Source organism: Microtus pennsylvanicus, chromosome 5 (assembly GCF_037038515.1).
Source record: "Microtus pennsylvanicus isolate mMicPen1 chromosome 5, mMicPen1.hap1, whole genome shotgun sequence".
NCBI classification, from domain to species: Eukaryota; Metazoa; Chordata; class Mammalia; order Rodentia; family Cricetidae; genus Microtus; species Microtus pennsylvanicus.
The window spans coordinates 94,323,668-94,342,875 of record NC_134583.1 but is presented as its reverse complement, the minus strand read 5'-3'; the positions used below and the strand labels follow the sequence as shown (position 1 = coordinate 94,342,875).

Sequence of the window (19,208 nt, the reverse complement as noted above, 5' to 3'; positions counted from 1 at the left end):
CGCACGCCTTTAATCCCAGAGCTCGGGAAGCAGAGGCGGGGGTGGGGGGGTGTCTCTGTGAAGTTCGAGGCCAGCCTGGTCTACAAGAGCTAGTTCCGGGACAGGTATCAGAGGCGAGCGCGGGGGGTCGGGGGGTAGGGATCTATCTATTTCTTTCTGTTTCATGTTCATCTTTCAAGCAGTTAGATATTTCTTAATACTTCCTCCACCCCCACCCCCCACGCCTAGATTAAGCGCGATGCACCTGGGAATTCCTAGTTTACCTGCTCAGGAGCAGTTTTCTGCTCATCTCCTCAAACATGAAAAGAGCATACGAAAGTCTGAAAAGGCAATTCTAAAAAAAAAAAAATTCACAATCTCATTACCAATATAAAAATATCCCAAATCCCATCTTCACTTTATCAGAATGAATTCATTGTATGTGTGGTTTCACCCACGGAGAAAGGAAGCGTGTGTTCCCTGAAGGGGTTAATATGTAATTCTCTTAGAAATGTTAACTTTTTTCTTTTTTTGAGACCTGGTCTGGATATGGGGCCTGGAATTCTCATTTTCTTGCTCAGTCTCTCAAGTACTGAAGTTACGAGTGCAGGGTACCATGCTCAGCAATAATGTGCAATCCAGATCTCAATCCCTAACTTTAGTCAGAACGCACTTCAGAATGTTTTCCTCTTTAGCCGTTAATGATCAAAATAAGCGAGTCTAGCTTGTGTTTGTTCTGCTCTCTTCTGGTTTATTCACAGAGACACTGCAGGATGAACCAGTTTAGCCTGTGCCTTCTAACTCTAACAATAGAGACCTTTTCTGCTCTCATTTGGCTCTGGCTCCCAGTGGTCACCAGTGTGTGGCCTTTGACCTGTACATGAGGTTTCCGACCAGCAGGGGGCGAGAAAGCTCTAGCGCTCTGGTGCGAGCGGCTAGGAGGCGTGGCTTCTTCATCCTTGACCGACAGCTAAGGAAGGATGCAGGCGAAGATGAGGTAATAGCAGCAGAACGAGGAGGGCGTGGGGTTGTTCGTGTGTGTGTGTGTGTGTCTCTGTGTGTCTGTGTGTGTGTGCGAGTGTGAGTGTGTCCGTGCGTGCGTGCGCGAGCCGGAGAAAAATGCGACCCCCAGAGCTCGCGCCGCAGACTCATTCGGCGCTGCGCTGAAAACGGAAAGACAGAAAGTTCCATTTTCGAAGAGATTGCAAAGTTAAGGCCCGGCCGTGGCCGCTGGGGTCGGGATGGCGCGCGTGCCCTCGGCACCCGGGGATTAGGGAAGCGTCCGCGGGAGCGAGCTCGCCCTGGCGCATTGCCGGGGAGGGGCGACTCCTTCTGGAAGGCACTGAGCCGAGCCGCAGGGAGGGGGAGCTGTGCCGCCGCGGTCGCCGCGCTCCGCACCGAGAGAGGGCGGAGGGCGTGACCGTGCGGCGCGATCCACGCGGACGCCCGCGGAGCCCGAGGCGCAACTGGTGCGAGGCGGGTGCAGCGCCGCTCGGGCCGCGCGCCCCCGGGTGGCTTTGCAAGGCGGGGCGGCGAGGGCACAGGGCCGGGCCTTTGCATGAAGCCGCTGGACCCTTCGGAGCAGCGGCGGCGGCAGCGGCGGAGCCCGGCGGAGCGCGGTCGGAGGCGGGCGGCTCCGGGGTCCGCGTCCCGGTGCCTGCGCGGCTGCGGACTCCCCCATGGGCCGCAGCTGAGGCTGCCCGCGGCGGCGGGGCGCGGGGCGGGGGGCGCGATCCAGGCCCGGAGGCGGCGGCGCCGGAGGAAGCGCAGGAGGCCGGGCCCGGGAGAAGGGCAGCGGCGCGCCACAGCCCCGGGCTCGCCATGCTCCTGGCCTCGGCCGTGGTGGTGTGGGAATGGCTGAACGAGCACGGCCGCTGGCGTCCCTACAGCCCCGCCGTGAGCCACCACATCGAGGCGGTGGTGCGCGCGGGTCCCCGCGCCGGGGGCAGCGTGGTACTGGGCCAGGTGGACAGTCGGCTCGCGCCCTACATCATCGACCTGCAGTCCATGAACCAGTTCCGTCAAGACACGGGTGAGCCGCCCACAGCCCTTCTCTATCCCGGGAGCGACCGCCCTCGTGGTCGTGGGTTGTGGGCAGTTTCTCTTACTGGTGTCAGCGATCGGTGTTGAGGGCAGGTGCTTTCCTTCCCTAGATCCTCTCAGGATCTCATGACCATCTCCAAATAAATGTCTTTCGGAGTAGTTTAAAGTGTCTTGATGAAGCAAACTCACCTACAGCTTAACAGCAGGAGACCCCTTTATACCCCCTTTCAGCCCCTAGTGCCTCTTTATGCAGGACCTTTAGGACTTTGCAGCCCCCAAGCAATGCTTAGCAAGCAAAACCATTGCTGGAGCCCCTTGGCTGCTCACACCTTGGCTGACCCTGCTTTGTCTCAAGCACCCTTGTTGCTACCACATATTCCCCTTTTAACCTTGCTGTCTCCGGCCCTCCTCTGTGAACCCAGCTTTCCCAGTGTCTAGTCCTGGGTGTAAGACTTGGGGAGACAGAGTGATCCCCTGACTCTAATTGCAGTCTGGTGTGTGGAAGTGTGGGAATGTTACTGGGAAGAGAGAATGGAGCCAGGGGTTTCAGAGCCGGAACATCCTGGATGTGGTGGCATCCACAGATGCCTCTGCTTGTATACTCCAAGTGCTGAAGCAACAGGCCAGAGCAGATGGAGAGAGGAGGGGGAAGGACTGGGCTCTGGAATGCCTGGCAGGGAAGCTGCTCCCTTTGTCCGTGGAGGAGGAGGGAGAGAGTAGGTGGAAGGCTAAGAAGAAACTGTCCCCAGTTTTGTTTTTCTTAAGTAGCATTCAAGGGCCACTCTGGCCTCCCAAGGCACTGAACTCTCGTCTTTACATAAAAACCAAGTTGCCAGCGAGACCACTAGGAATCTCCCAGCTGTGCAGCCTTTAGCCTGGAATGGAACTGCAGAAGTTGGAATATGGGTTTGGAGCCAGGAGGGAGAAGGAAATCACAGTTGCTCTTTCCCCTGAGTCTAGTGTGTTCAAGTTTAATTTAACTGATGACCTGGGACAAGTTCCTGTCTCCAGAGAGTAATCTTTTTAATTGGGGGTCATTTCTGGAATTCTGGCTGGCCTTTCCCAAGGGGGTAGCTGCAGAGCCTGGAGAAGCAGGTGTGGTGGGGAGGGAGAAGGGGAGGAGGGCCCTGTGGCTCAGGGAACAGCTGCTGGACAGGTCCTCTGAACTTCCTAGGAAAAGCCTCACATCCTGTGTGCTAATTGGAATTGTCATGGGAAAGAAGTTTAGTTCCCCCCTCTCGTTATCCGCGGTCACAACTCTGAAAAGCCTGTTTGCCAAAAACTGAATGACCTTGGCCAATGGAAGAAAACTTTCGGGGGGGGGAGGAATGTTCCAGAAGTTTCAGCATCTGGCGGGCCTGAGCCTTCACGGAGAAAGTGGGGAGGAGGAGCTGAGAGGAAGAGAGGACAAAGAGGAATGCAGGGAGGTGGGGTAAGAGGATTAAATGTAGGAATTAGATGCCATTGTGCATTTGGGTAGAGGACGTGGAAGTGAGGCATGGGGACCTCAGCTGGAGGGCGTGCGTGGGGGGTGATGGAGGAAGCAGCTGAGCCCTGGAGGTGGGATCAGCAGACCACCTGACAGGGAGTTCCAGGCCTGCTCAAAATAAAACAGCAAGTTTAGCTCTTCTATTTCAGACTGTCTGTGCAGCATATGGAGAGCCATCCTAGCCATGGGCCGGCCCCATCCCCTGCCCCACTGTTAGGAAGTCAGAGGTTTAATCTGCATTGGGGGCTATTTAAGATGGACACAGGTCTAGGAGCAGCCATGGCCTGGATGTTCTTCTCGACAGAGTGAAGTTGTAGAGGACCTGGAGTGAATGACAGTATCTCCTTCCCAGGTTTTGGCTGCTGGGGGCTCTTCTTGGGATACACCCTCTTGCCCACTGGTTATGGCAATTTACTTAGTTCCTTCTGTTTTAGGTCTGAGGCTGAGAGATAGTCGCGGTCCTCGGCAAGACTCTGCCGCTGAGCTGTTTCTTCTGCCTCTGCACCCCTTTCAAAAATATGATCTAGGTATTTCCTTCAGGCTGGCCTCAAACTGGCCAACTCCCTGTCTCAGCCTCCCAAGTGCTGGGATTGGTTACAGATGTGCACCACCTCCTCCAGCCTGAATCCTTTTAAAGTTTGCCTTGCGTGTTTCACATCCACACTGCTCTGGCGTCGTCCCTCTTTCCTGCCTCAAGTTCACTTTCCTGGGCACCTCTCTCCTCCATGCCAAGTGCTAGGCTTGGGATGCTAAAGGCGTCCATAAGGCTGAATTCCTAGAAAGGCTGGGCCTGCCAGGGAGCTTGTCAGTGCAGATTAGAATTCCTTCATGTCAGCGCTGACCCCCTTCTGCTGCCTCCTGCGTCCACACAAGACCTCGGTTCCTCTCAATGAAGACCATTGATGAGACCGCGACATGTTAGGAACTTTAAGCCACCAGCTCCCAGGCAACCTTAGCCAAGCCCTGGCAATGTTTAATTAAATTACTCACTGTCCCCAAGCCACACTGTAAAGCTGGGAACCAGAAAAGTCCCTATAAAGCCAGACAATCTGGAAGTCCCCTGCCTAGAGGCAATTCCTTTCCCTTTGGTTGTCTTGTTTTTATAGGCGTTTGACATGAGAGCTTTCTCTTTTCAGAGTTGTATGCCTGGATACCTAGTGAGCTTGGTCTCTTCATTCCTTCGAGCTCTTGACTGCATCCAGACTGTCTCCAGGGAGATGGCTAGGAGGTTGCAGACACCCATCTGCCCACTTCTGTTTGCCCTGGGTTTTCCTTCCCCAGACTTTTGCAAATAGGGGCTGATTTGCATTCTAGGTTACTTTGCTCTAGGCGTTTGGGCTGGAGAATATTTAAAAAGGTAAGGAGGGAAGGGGTTCTGGACCAGTCTGTATGCCTTAGTAGAGTCCTCTCTGTGCAAAGTCCTCTACTGTCATCTTCCTTTTCTTTTATAGTCAGGCCTTCCCATATCTGTCATCGATTAAAGAGAAGCCTTCAGAGTCCCTTTCTTCCAGCATAAGCATCTGCACATGCATACCCCAGACCCCCGCACCAACAACAAAGCTAATGATAATAGATTGACACGAGAGTGAAGAATTTCCAGCTCAAAGCTTTTAGTGCTAGCCTGTCTCTTTTTATCTTTAATGAGAAGGGCCCAATGGAGAGTGAGTGGTACTGCAAGATTTGACGGAATCCCTCCTATCGCATACTAGCTAGTGTGGACACAGGAATGGAGGGGTTAGACATAATTGTTACCAAGTGGGTACTAGAGATGTGTCATGCCAGGAAAGTTGCACAGGTGTCTTGTTTCAGCTTCACGAGGATTATACGAAGACTAGTCCCGTTTTATGGAAAGAGGAGCAAGTTGAAAGAGCTTAAATTGCTCAAGAGTTCAAGTTACTTTGTCAGTGACAGAGCTAAGGGTCCAGTGAAGTGTCCCATGTATGACTGTTGCATTTGTGGACATTGTGGACTAATTTCACGTGCAGTGGTAGGTATGGGGGGCCTATCAGGAATAGAACATCCACAAATTTGCCCTTATGGAGCTTTCTACACTGAGGGTGAGCTGAAATCGTGCTGGTATGAGAAGCTGAGAATTTAAAGTGTAGACTATAAAAACACAGGTGTGGGTCACCTGTCAGAGATCTCAGCCCATGCCTGGAGCAGTCTTCTAGTTCCCAAAGACAAAACATCTCCAATGCTTTGAAGTGAGAAAACCATTTTTTCCTTCTCTTCCTTCCTCTTTGGTTTGTGAACACCCTCTATGCCTACTGTACCGGAAACCTTCTCCCTGGGTCCTCACACCATAGGACCCAGGTGGATGGAACTTCTTCAGATTGTCTAATCCACTATCCTGATTCTAGAATAGCCCAGGCCTAGAATATTCCAAATAGAGAAGTCTCTAGGAATAAAACAACTTCTCTCTTCTTCCAAACTTTTTGTTCTGAGGTTATATATGCTTGATGACTACCCTATAGGGCTAAACCAACTTCAGCAACTTTCTCTCCAAAAACCTAGCTCATCTTTACATCCCTCTGTTGGCTACCGTTTTGCACTCTCCTTGTGGTCAACCTCAGGATTCTTTGACTCATCCTCTTATTCAGAGCCTGAGTGGCTAATATTTCCAGGAATGCAACATGTGTGCCCCGCTGGCTGAAATTTTGATGTGGATAAAGAAAACTGGATTCCCAGACCAAGGCTCCTCCGTCTTGGGATCATTGCTGGGTCCCTGGAGGTTGTGAACAAGTGGCCTTGACACCTCATTTGCAGAGTGTTCAGCTGCCTGTGCCCAAGTCCCTCCCAGTCCTCTCTGTAGGGTCTCCCTGCCTCTCTTTTTGCTTTCTCTAACACTTGTCCACCCACTCTGAACTGATCAGGAGAGCAGCTTTGGTCTTAATACTCTTCACTAGCTCTTCCTCACCCTGAAACAAAGCCCATCACAGCTTGGTGTTCTAGACCTTCTATGCCCTGGCTATAGCTTGGTCCTCTGTGCCGTAGGCTCTCCTGGTAGTTCTGTGGTTTTCTCCACCCCGCCTATTCATGTGGTTCCTCTTGGAAAGAAGCCCTTTCTTTCCATTTGACTGTTGAAAGTCTCTGTATCTTTCAAGTCTTATGTCAGCTGTCATCTATTTCTTCAAAAGTTCCGCAAGCCATCATTACTCCAGTTATTAATCACTATATTAGTGGGTCCCTCAGGCTCAATAAATGTCAAACCTGTGGGACAGAGCTAGGGTAAACGGTTTGATGCTCACTGTCATCAGATTGAGGATCTAGGGAGAGAGGCAGATCCTCATTTAACGAGCCACTTAGATAAATACGCAAACTGCACGCTGAGATCAGTGCTGTTAAAAAGTGGGAACAGGATTTGACTTGGTCACAGAATTTTCATTGGGGTGAAAAGAGCCAACAAAGAATTTGCTGAGTGGTTAGGAAGGAGGACCTAGCATGGTGAAGGTTCCCAGAATCAGAGACCAGCAGCGGGAGAGACTGGAGGCCAGCGTGAAAGAAATATGTGTAGAGTATGTGGGGGAAGGAGCTGTAGAGGTGGGTGAAGCAGGGGTTTTTGGTCCTGGCTGAAGAAAAGAAAATTGGGGGAAGATGTAAGCAGAGAAGGTGTCCAGTCATTTTTCCTGACAACTGGAGTTCCCTTGATGTCCTTTTGGCTCATTTCGCATCATAAACAATCCCTCCCACATTTGCCTTCTCACTCCCTTTGCGACTGCACGCTGCTAAGGAATGCCGGAGTTTTGCTTTTTCCATAGCAACTAATGGAATGTGGAGCAACCTGCGATCCGTGAGTAAATCTGATAGTAGCCAGAGTGTTCAGTCAGTCATGGCACAGTTTATGGTGTTTTAATAACGCCAGACCTCGCCTTAGGGAGTGGACTACAAAGAGCCACACAGCCGTATCCCTGCCAACACTCAGCACCTACAAGGAGAGTAAGCCTAGACATCTAGTGCAGACATCTGAAAACTTTCAGTCCACTTCTGCACCTAACGCTTCCTGAGGTGTGGGGCTGGGACTAGTGAGCGGACAGTGGCCTAAGAACTAAGAGAGAGCTTCAATAGGTGAAAATGACATGGGCTTGCCAGTAGAAATGGAACTGCAATGGAAGACATGAGGATTAGGTCTGTATCTGACAGAAATAGTGGGGAAATGCAAAGGATAGAAGAACATAAACTAGGAACGTGTGTATGGAGCCAGGACGTGCCTAGGGAGTTCAGAGACAATGTTCAAACTTTTACAGGATTGATAACTTTATTGGCTAAAAACTAATTGATCAAACAAACAAAATCCCTGCTTTTTAAGTGCGTTTGGAAGCTCTAAACAAGTGCCTTGCCCCTGTTCCCTGGAGGGCATTTTCAAAAGTGTCATTAAACTCTCTGAACTTCATTTTCTTATCTGTAAATGGTGTTTTATAGGATTGCCATGGAAGTTGTGTCTGTGAGCAACCAAGAGTAAAGACTGAATAGGGGCAGGGTGATTTCATATCTTTTCTCTTTCTCCTGTGTCTCCCCCCTACACACACATACACACACACACACACACACACACATACACACACATACACACACACATACACACACACATACACACACACTCACACACACACACACATACACACACACATACACACACATACACACACATACACACACACATACACACACACACACACATACACACACTCACACACACACACATACACACACATACACACACACATACACACACACACATACACACACACACACACACACACACACACACATGTCCTCTTACCGTGCTTTTCCTATAATATCTCAAGGGTGAACTGCAATAATAATCACTATTTGATTGAACAATTGCTGCATGACAAGTTCCTGCCTGTCTTCAAATCCACCTGTTACAGCTATGCATAGTCCTAAGAGATGAGGAAAGAAGGCTTCCCCCCACAGCAGGAAGGAATGGAACCTTCTCCACGGACCCTGCGCTTTGTTCCCCAGAAAGCTGACCTGCTGCTGAGGAAGGAAATGGAGGCTAACCCGGGAACTTCCCCCTCCATCCTGATACCCTAGGGCCCCTAACAGAGTCCTGGCCCTGAATGGAGAATTGTTCTGCTTCTCCCTCCTGCCTCTGAATGTTGATGTTTTGGGTTATTAAGGAGCTTGGAGATGGGGTGGGGAGTAGGTTATGACCCTGGCAAAGGCCTGAATAACCATTGTTCCTTTCTTTCCCCCTTGAATGGCATTCTGTCCCAGTCATGGTGTCTCCCTCTGGATTGGGGGAAGGGGTGGGTCAGAGGCCAGGGAAGGGGAGCCTTTTCCCACCACTTCCTCAGATAAAGTATAAGCTGGCAGATGTAGGGACCCCAGCATCTCCGAGCCCCCTTCAGCCTTTAGCCTTGATGTTGATGCCATGAAATGAGTCCTGGTTGGACACAGAATTTGTTGCTAGGGTGGGGAGAGGGAAAAGGTGTAGAGATTCTGGAGTCCAGTTCCCTTGTGGGCCTGCTGGGTCATCAGTGTGATCGCCTTATCTCGTTATCCCCTTGGTTCTTCCAAACCCATAGGGAGACTATTAAAACGGAGAGAATGCTATCTTTAGAAGGGTTGAGTTTGATAATTATGAAATTATTCTCGTGACCATTGAGAATGTTATTACTGCTGATAAAAGACTCAGTTCCCGGGAAATAGGTGAGAGTTCTCTCAAGATGATGCCTTATCTCCCAATAACACGTTTTCATCTTAACTTCTGTTTTGTTTTTACATGTATTTGTTTGGCAGGGTAGGGGATGGGTTGAGCTGCGGCATGTGTGTGGAGGTCAGAGGGCAACTTCTGGGAGTTAGTTTTCTCTTTCCACCATGTGAGTCCTGGGGGCCAAATTGAGGTCATCGGGTCTAGAAGCACGTTCCCTCCCCCTGAGCCATCTCACTATCCCACTTTTTCCTTCTTTTAAAATGTGCTCCAAAAGAGACATGGTCAGCTTCATTTTCACTACTCCTGACCTTTTAGATGGAAGCAAAGTTCTTTCTTCTGGACTATCATGGCTCTGTGTTTTTTCCTCCATAGCCCTGGGTGCGGGGCTCTTCAGAGGGGCCGGGGTGGCATATGAACTCTTTTCTGCATGAGGGCATTTCTCCCCCAAGTGAGAGTTACCAGATGGTCATGGAAATTCTGGCACCTTTAGTGCCTGTTTGTTTGTTTTTTTGCAAAAACTCCCAGGGAGAGTTGCCTTATTCCTCTGAACAAGAGTTGACTGAGGTATTGTGTATTAGCTGGAAAGTGAATTGATTTGTCTCCAAATCAATATACCTGAACCCTGAGTTTGGAGGTCCATTCTGCTGCCTGGCAATGCTTCCCATGCCCTCCATGTGGCTTCATCTGCTTCTACCCTGGATTGTTGTAGACTCCTGAATGAGTCTTATTCAAAACCCTACTAGGCAGTGCAGGGGCTGCCATGCAGTAGGACTGCAGTTATGCTGACCTGTGAATCTAATACACATCAATGGTGTTCTCCACTAACCCTGACGCCTCCCTCCTCTGTCTTCGGCAGGGACCCTACGTCCAGTTCGCCGCAGCTACTACGACCCATCCTCAGCCCCTGGGAAGGGTGTCGTGTGGGAGTGGGAGAACGACAATGGTTCCTGGACACCCTATGACATGGAAGTGGGTATTACCATCCAGCATGCCTATGAGAAACAGCACCCCTGGATCGACCTCACTTCCATTGGCTTCAGCTACATCATTGACTTCAGCACCATGGGCCAGATCAACAGGCAGACCCAGCGCCAGCGCCGTATCCGCCGCCGACTAGACCTCATCTATCCCATGGTCACAGGCACTATGCCGAAGGCTCAGTCCTGGCCAGTCAATCCTGGAACAACCACTTCCCCCCCTGCACCATCCTGTTCCTGTCCACAGTGTGTTTTGGTGATGAGCGTCAAGGCTGCTGTGGTCCATGGGAGCAGTGGGCCCCTTCAGCCTCCAGGAACTCGCAAGAACATAGCTCCCTCTGGAGTGGGCAAGCTGCCCCCACCACCTGGCCCTGGGACGAAGCCACTAGATACTTCCGGCACCATGCGGGGCCCAGGGAAGACTGCTCCATCACTGGTGATCCAGAGACAAGTCTCTAATACACCAGCTGGGGCAACTGCAGGCTCCCCCACCAGCCCACAAGGAAGCAACAGGAAGCCTGGAAGGGTGGCACTGGCCACTTTGAATCGGTCCAACCTGCAGCGACTGGCCATTGCCCAGTCCCGGGTGCTGATTGCCTCGGGGTAGGTGTTCCCATGGCTGCCACAGAACACTTACCCACCTTAGAGGTAGCCTGTGACTCATCTGTGGGTCAGACAGCAAGATGGACTGGCTAAGACATGCATGCCTAGTCTTGTCAGACTGAGCTGCCCCTGGTAGGTGGAAGCCAGCCTGGTGTGAACAAGGAGCAATTTCACATTAGGGCACCAAGAGGTCTGGATATAACTGAGGTTTTGCCTGTTAGTTGCTGTGTCTGAGGCACGACCCACACGTGAAGCTCTGACTTCATCATTAGTAAACACTGCAAACATACCAATGTTACAGTCCCAGCGAGTACAGATGACGGTGCTAGGAAATCTTAGCTGGCATTAGTTGAGCTTCCACTGTGTTTTGATTTAATGGTTTTAGCTTTCATTTATAATCTCTATAATGTCTGGAGACATTATCCCATTCCACAGATGAAGAGAATCAGATATGTGGCAGGAGTCTGGCCTTGCAGCACTCCCCCAACCCCACCCCACACACACACCAGGTATTCCGATCAGTACAGGCATACAGTAGGTGCCAAGCTGGGATTGCTTCTCCCATACCCCATTTCAGCATGCTTATGACATGCTGGAGCTGTTGAGGCGCCATTAGTGTTTCTTACTTTCTTGATATCCCTCATCCACCAAATGGGAGTGCCCAGGTCCCTACAGTGCCCGCAGCAGCCTTTTCCTGACCTGTTGACTGCTTGTCAACTCATAACAGCCAGCCGCCTTCCTTTTGTCCTCAAAGGCCTGGCCTTGCTGCTGTCCTGTGCCCGTGGTTGAGATGGCTTGAAAGCTGGAATGGGTCCCTAAGACTGAAAATCCAGGCTGCCCCGAGGCAGGGCCATAAATACTCTGCTGGGTCTCCAGACGTCTTAGCAGAGGGAGGTCTTAGCTCGGGGGAAGGGAAATGAAAGAAAACACGCAGCAGAGGGAGGAGCACTAGGCTGGAACAGCCTGTCTTCCTGCCTCTCACTAATGGAAGCCCTAGGATCTTTGCAAGGACCAGTGTCCTTGTGTGTCAAATGACGATTCCCGGTTTACATAACCTGCTTATGGGATCATTCTGAAAACCTCTGTGGATGGAGTCGACTTTCTGACAAGTCCCCGATGGGCTTGCCGCTATTATCCCATTTCTGTCACTGTTGTGTTTTATGCATGGGCACTTTGCTAAGATTTATCTTTCCTTTGGAGGGTCACCCATCTCATGTGGTGCAGAGAAGTTGGAACACAGGATTGTGCCCACTGTTCCATCGTTGTTTTGGCTACAGCCACAATGACTCAGAAGGCAGTGTATAATGCCACTTGGAGGCATGGAAGGCTCATGACTGCCTCCTGGGTGAAGGATGGGACGGAGGGCAAGGGGTGCCTGGATCCTGCTGTTCCTCTGCTCCTCTCTCCTGGATTGCAACAGTGTGCTAGGCGCTCTAGCAGAGTTCGGGGTGATTGCTGGCGCACAGGAGGAGGCTCTGTGTGCACACGGGAGCCCTTGATTTTGGGGCTCGATCCCGAGTTCCTTGCTGTGCCACTTGGAGTAAGTTTTGCTTCCTCTGTCTTCAGTGTTCTTGGCTGCTGAGTGACGTAATAGTACTTCCATCCTAGGGTTTTCCGAAGGGTTAAATGAGGCCTTCGGGTTCGAGACTGCACAGAGTCCAGTGGGGGTTAGTTGCAGATGATGATGGTGATGATGGTGTATCTAATGGCTAAACACTTGTGTTGTTACTGAACTGACGTCAAAGCTGAGCTGATCCAATTTACACCTCATCTCTGTCCCCCTTGAGAAATGTCCCAGTGACCCCATGCCATCACAGAGACAGATAGCCCTTGAGCTGCAGTGAGTCTGAGGAGGTCAACAGGCTTCATTTCGTTCCTTTATTCCTCCACCAAACTGCAGAGAGGAGTTCAGTCCTGGCAGCACACTTTCAAAAGGGCTATAGAAATGAGTTGATTTTGCTCTGTCTTCCCGAAAGGGAACCCCCTCCCACCTCTGTCTGCCTTCCAGCCCTTTCTTCTCACCTTTTCCCACCTCCCACACCCCATTGCCATCTTCTTTTCCAGCTTTTCTTGGCCACTAATGAGCGTGTGTTATCCGCTTTGTCTGGCATTGCCATCAACCTTCTGTCGTTACACAGCCCGTCCCCATCCTCCCTGCCCGTGACCTCTTCAAACAACTTTCCCACAGGAAAGAAAAAGAAAAAGAAGATCAGGGAGGGCAGGCAATGAGGGATGAAGAGAAAGTCTTGGCAGGGAACAAAAGATGCAGTGAATTATTCAGACACAAGCAGGAGGTTCTTAAAAGGGGTAGGGAGGTCTGTGCAGGGCAGCCATCACCCCTCTCCCCTCAGAGTCCAGGTTTCTGCACCTCCAGCTAGGCATGGTTTTTGGTTGCCTTAGAGACAAGGCCATTGTCCTTCATGAGGTTTCCTGGTTTGGTGAATAACTCAGAAAATATGAGCTTTCTCACCATAGGGTCTGCAGGGATATCCCCCCTCCCCAACCCCATTCACGCCCCCTTCCCTGCACTGGGTCAGCTCCTCTCCTTCCTTAGTTTTATTTTATCAATGGACATGAAAACTTGGACCCTCCCATAACTGGTAACAACCCAGGATGTGAGAAGCAGGCCTGTAATTGGATTGCTGCTCCCTAGGAGGGGCTCTGGCTCAGATAGCTGAGGCCCCAAGGGCAGAGGACAGGTTTTCTGGGGTTTTCCTTTTAACCTGCAATCATGGGGGAAGGGTAGGCAGGTGTTGCTTGCTCCTAGTCCCCAGCACTACTGGGCTTTCTTCTCTGCCCTTTATACCTGATACCCTGTGCTCAAGAATGTGAGAAAACTGGATTATTAAAGCAGGAAGTGGCAGATAGCAAGTCCTTTGACGATTGGAAAATAAAAGTGTAAACAGTTGCCCAAATTTGCACAAAGCTCTGCTGTTTACCAGCTACTTGACCTAGATCCTACAGCCTCATGGGGACCCCGAGGGAGCAGACATTTATCAGGTCCCGTTTACAGCTGGGGTAAAGGCAGACAGATGTGATCACAGAATACAGAGGAGCTGGCCAGCACTGCCAAAGGCAAAGCAGGCTGAATACAGATGGGGCAGCCACTGTCCATTTCTCCCTCCCTGTCTGGTGTTTGGGAAAGCACACAACCCTGGCTCCACTGCTGTCCACAGACTAAGGACCACATTGCCCGTTTCCTAACTCACCAGGCCAGGTTGGCCCCACCGATTGATACCAGTGTCTCTGAGTATTCAGGGGTTCCAAAAGCAGACTTCCCCTATCTCTCTTTAGACCCCCACACTCCACATTTCTTGAGCTGCTCTGAGGAGTGGAGTATTTCCTGGTTGACCAGATAGCATGTGGAAACCCGCCAGTCCAGTTTGTGGGAACAAAGGTGGCCTTTGTCACTGAGATCACAGTATTTTATCAGCTGAGGTGGAGGCCGGCTGGGGAGGTGGTGAAAGGGGGCAGGTGCAGGGCTGTAGTGTGAGTGCTGTCCCCCGGTGGGCAGCCAGGGAACATACCACAGGAGGCAGGCTCTTCAAGCCTTTCCATGTAGAGTCTGGAAGGTGAATCTGCCTGGAGGGGTTCCAGGGCTTTTGAGTCACCTTCCTCTCAAACAGTTTAAGGGGAAATTGCCAAGGGGACACATTATAACCCTAGACTACCGAGGCTCAAGCAGTTAGCTGACTTCTTACTGTTTTCAGTGTTTGGTCATTTACAGAACCCGGAATCAAGTCTACTCCTTTTTCCCTGGTCTGGTGACTCTTATTTGAAGACATCGTTCCCTCCCCATATCCAGTCTTCCCTTATTCAGGGAGCAGTTCAGAAAGAAAAGTAGCTTTTTGATTTGGCCAGATATATAAAAAACATTGTTTTATGAGCTTCACCGCATCTGTCTTTGTGGAAAGTGGCTTCATCATACTAGGCCTATGTAGGATAGAGAGACCTGGCTGTTAGGCCTCTCTTCTGTCCTAATAATGGCTTTGTTCATTACAGCATGGGCTAGCAGACAGCTTGGCATTATGGGAGACAGAGTGGAAGGCTCTAGAGCAGCATACTATGTTGTAATCTTGGTCTGGTTTTCCTAACCTCGGTGTGCCTAGCCTTGTTACCCATGCAGTAAGATTGACAGTCATGCCTCTTACATAGATTGTTGGGAGAATTGTGTGTGGGTTTTTCTGTTGTGGACAGTTATGGTTACCCCCTAGTACGATGGAGAAAGAGCTGCCGCACCCCCAACATCAAGCAAACTGGGTTCAACAAGTTCTTTTTCAAATAGACCCATAAATAACTATTGAAGTCTTCCTTCTGACTTCCCAGAACAGCCCCACCCCAGCTGGATTCTCCGGCTGCCTGGCTCCCAGAGGCTTCTCTCACCAGTCCCGCTGGCTTCTCTGAGCCAGCTGTGGAAGCCTGGGTGGCAGAAGCCTGGAATGGCACAAGTCCCATCTCTGTGTGTCCTGTATTTTCTCTGTGGGTGCTTTCACTGTGGGCGGCCTAGCTTTTCCCAGGCAGCTGTGTGGGCTCCTCTCCAGAGCTGGGGAGGACAGGACAGGGAGCAGAGGAGATTCGGCTTGTGTTTATAAGTTTCTGGGACAAGGAGAAATGACAGCTGTTCAAGCAGTGGTTTCCAAGTGCTGGACCAGGGATTGCAGCATCTCCACTCTGAGAAACTTTTTGTGTGGGGGGTGGCGGGGGAGAAGGGGTCAGGGGAATGCAGATTCCTGTGGTGCATGCATTTGCGGGGAAGGGTTATGGACAGAAATTTAGAAGAACATCTAGGTAGAATAACTGACATTTATGAAGGTTCTTAGGCAGGAGTGTGACTGGCAGGAACTAGGACTAGCAAGAACAGAGAGTAAAAAAGCGTCAAGGAGAGACTGGAAGAAGACAAGGAAGTTAGGGCAAAGGTGTTGGCAGCTAGCGCAGGGCCAGGAACCCTGGCATTCACTGTACCCATTCTGCATTCTCAGATTCTAAGTGGCGGGTGTTGTGATCTGAGTTCACTTTTGAACCTCTTACCTCCCACTGATGTGTGAAGAACCTAGTGTGCTTTGGTAGGTTTAAACACTGGTTCATTTTTGTTATGTTCGTCAGGGCCATATTACATATGCCCTTTCTTTCCACAGGGTCCCCACTGTGCCTGTGAAGAACTTGAATGGATCCAGCCCTGTCAACCCTGCCTTGGCAGGTAAGAACTAGCTGACCTGGGCTGGACTGGCTGAGGCTGAAACATCAGTCATGGATTAGCTAATGGACACTCATTTATAAAGAGGAGAGAATTTGGATGCTAACTTAAGAAAATGGGAACTTAGGAGTTGAACAAGAAGACTTGGGGTGTGCTAAAAGCTGAGCATGTCAGGGGTTTTGTGGGGATAGCTCATGTAATAAAGTGTTTGACAGGCAAGCATGAGGGCAAAACTTTTATTCCAAAATCCCTGTTTTTTTTTTAAAAAAAATTAGCAATTTGGGAATAGTGATGTGTGCATATAATCCTACTGCTTGAGAGGCAGAGATAAGCATATTCCTTGAGTTTGCTGGCCGCCAGTCCCCTGGTGAGGTCCAGGCCAATTGTATCTTGACTCAAGAAACACGGTGAGCATCCTCTCTAACTAAGGTCCAAGGGACATCATGGAATGGGGTGGGGGGGGTGAGAAGAATGGAAAATGTGGAAGATAGGGAGAAGGCTGTACAAGTTCACCTTCTCAGTTTAGTACAGACAGCTCAGTTAGGATCTTACATTAGCTGTGGCTGCCTACAGGGGGCCTGCACGAGAGTGGGCTTGCCATTGATCAGGCATGGACTGGGGAGGGCCACAGAGAGAGCCCTGCATGTCCCTGTTGAGCTAGTGGCTGTTGATAGATTCTGGGGGAGGGGGAGTTGTTGCCTTCAGTTAGGCACCGCACTGAACTCGAATGGATAGTTCTGTACCCACGGTCACACAGAAGTCCCTGATCAGAATTAGTGATTCCCAAAACAGACACGAATGTGGGGCCGGGGCTTTTAGACCAAGCGAGAGGGAGTTAAGAGGTGGGGGTCAGAGCAAAAGTACATTTAATTCATAATTTTTAAGTGAGATGGTTAGCTTCTGAGGAACAACTTACAAAGCTGTCTTCCGGCCTCCACCCACCCGCACACCCAAGCGTGCATACAACTGTGTATGTGTGTATAGCGAACACATGAGTTAGGAAATCTGCTCAAGGGAGAAGAGTGGGTAAATGGGAGGGAGGGGTGTGGGAATCTTGGGACCACATTCTTCAGCACTTCCTCACCCCTGCCCTGCCCCTTCCAGGAATCACCGGGATCCTCATGAGTGCAGCTGGATTGCCTGTGTGCCTCACTCGGCCACCAAAGCTGGTCCTCCACCCACCCCCTGTCAGCAAGAGTGAAATAAAGTCCATCCCAGGGGTCTCTAACACAAGCCGCAAGACCACCAAAAAACAGGCCAAGAAAGGTACAGGCCTCTTCTGATTAGATACGTGGAATGAAAGTCTGGGCTTCCAGTCCTGTCTCTACCTGCACCAAGGTCAAAGTCGTGGCTTACCCTCCCTGGGCTGTCACTTCCTCCTCTGCCAAGCAGGCCTCAGTGGTAGATTTTGATGAGTCAACCGAAGTGGGTTGATTGGGTCAGAAAGAACTACCTGGAGACACATAGGCATGCAAAGCAACAGTAACAGAAAAATAAAGACGTGAAGTGTTCTACAAAGACAGTATGTTAGAAGAGACACAAAGCTGGAGCCAGGACAGAAACCCTTAAGAAACCCCAACTTTGTCACTAGCTAGCTGGGTACAACTTCTGCTTCTTGTCTTTGTAATGCCCAATGCCAGCAGGTGTATCCTGGAATGTGCCCGTGAAAACGGAAAAACAACGACTGTCTTATGTCTCTCTGGGCCTTGAGTCCCATGAACTCTCGTTTACAAATCTCTGTGTTCTGTTTGTAATCCAGCTACTAAGGGAAAGGGTGCCCTCCTTGACCACAGAGACTCTGGGTTGATTCTGTGGCTGATCATCCTGCTGGCTGCTCTTGGTTATGAAATGATGTGCTTCTCCTCCCATGCCTCCATCATACAAACTTCCTGGGAAATTTGAGTCAGAATGTCTGTGTGTAGCACTTAGCCAAGGGTCTGGCAACAGGTAACAGGCTCTCAACTAATAGAAGCCCGATTCTTTCCAGAGAAGCAGGGCATTGGAAGGGAAGGGCCTGCATCTCAGCTTTGGGCTGTTGTTGGCTGAACTTCCTCAAACCCTTGTTCTACTTTCCCTGTCTGTTTCAATTTCCCTGCTCCAGTGAGCTCGCGTGCCTTGTTCTTCGTCCAGTCGGTCAGGACAGGAGTTTACACTTCTGCCCTCTTCCTGGCACTATTAATAGCACATACTGTCTCCTTATCTGGCCAAGTGCTATCGGGCTGTACAAACATCAGCTCGCTCTTCAGTCGTCAAAAGCACCGCTGCAGTAGGTGCTATCAATTGTCCTTATTTTATGGGTGAGAAAACAGCTTGCAGGCGTCAGGGGAGTAGCCCAAGATTCCATGGATCTCTTTGCTCTGTGATGACTTGTAGATCCATGCAAACCTATCCTCTGCCTTTGGGTTGGTCAGCTTACTTCTCAAATCCAGCTCCTGAAGATCCTTAGTTCCTATGGCCCTTAGTATGTTTCCCAGAGCCTTCACCTCTCTCCACTGCTGGGCTGCATCTGCTGGCGGCAGCAGCACTATCTGAAGCCAGGGAGGATTGTCCTGAAACTGGGGGTCATAACTTCCTGCTTTCCCATAAAAATAATTTGAGTGTGACACCATGTTATACAGCTGAGCTAGGGCTTAACGAGTTGTAAGAGAAATGGAAGCCGACTTCTGGTGTTTGTGGAGCGATGCAAAGTGTTTGCATTCCTGTTTTCTCCAGGGATCATTGCGCAAGTCTAGGCTCCTTGATGATCAGGAAGGAGGAATATAGTTTTATCTCGGTTATAATGCGGATTTACTGAAATAGACATGTCACAGAGTGGACGGGAGGAGGGCGAGACAGAAAGGAGCAGCTCGTCCCTCCTCAAGCCATTTGGATTGATCTGGGACAACCTCTCCTCTGTTCACACTCCTTAAACTATTGCAAAATAATTTGACCTCCTTTTCTCGTGCGTGTGTATGGGGGGGGGCAGGGAAGAGACCAGAGGTCAACCTCAATATCATTCCTTAGATGCCATTTACCTTGTTTTTGAGACAGGGTCTCTTGCTTGCTTGGGGCTTTCCAGTCATGCTGGTTTGCTGGCTGTCAGCAAACCCCAGAGGTCTGTCTGCCTGTCTTCAGTTCCCTATCTCTGGAATTATAAGCATGTTCCACTACACTGGCTTTTTCATCTGGTTTCTGGGGACCAAGCGTAGGTCTTCATTCTTGCAAGGCAAACACTTTATTAACTTAGCTCCTCCCGTCCCCTTTTCT

General features: G+C 50.4%; 1 protein-coding gene across 2 annotated transcripts in view; it reads left to right on the top strand.

Annotated features, from left to right (window-relative positions):
- Positions 1-903: 903 nt before the first annotated feature.
- Positions 904-19,208, top strand: part of Dtx4 (deltex E3 ubiquitin ligase 4) — a 34,947-nt gene continuing 16,642 nt past the window's right edge. Inside the window, exons 1-4 of one of the 2 annotated variants that reach the window (XM_075973564.1) lie at positions 904-976; positions 10,045-10,768; positions 15,904-15,965; positions 17,067-17,228. In XM_075973564.1, coding sequence (XP_075829679.1) covers positions 10,152-10,768; positions 15,904-15,965; positions 17,067-17,228 — 841 coding nt within the window. In that variant the 5' untranslated portion in view covers positions 904-976; positions 10,045-10,151. Of the gene's footprint in view, positions 977-1,157; positions 2,012-10,044; positions 10,769-15,903; positions 15,966-17,066; positions 17,229-19,208 lie in introns of those variants that run through there. The other variant, XM_075973562.1, reaches the window with a different exon arrangement.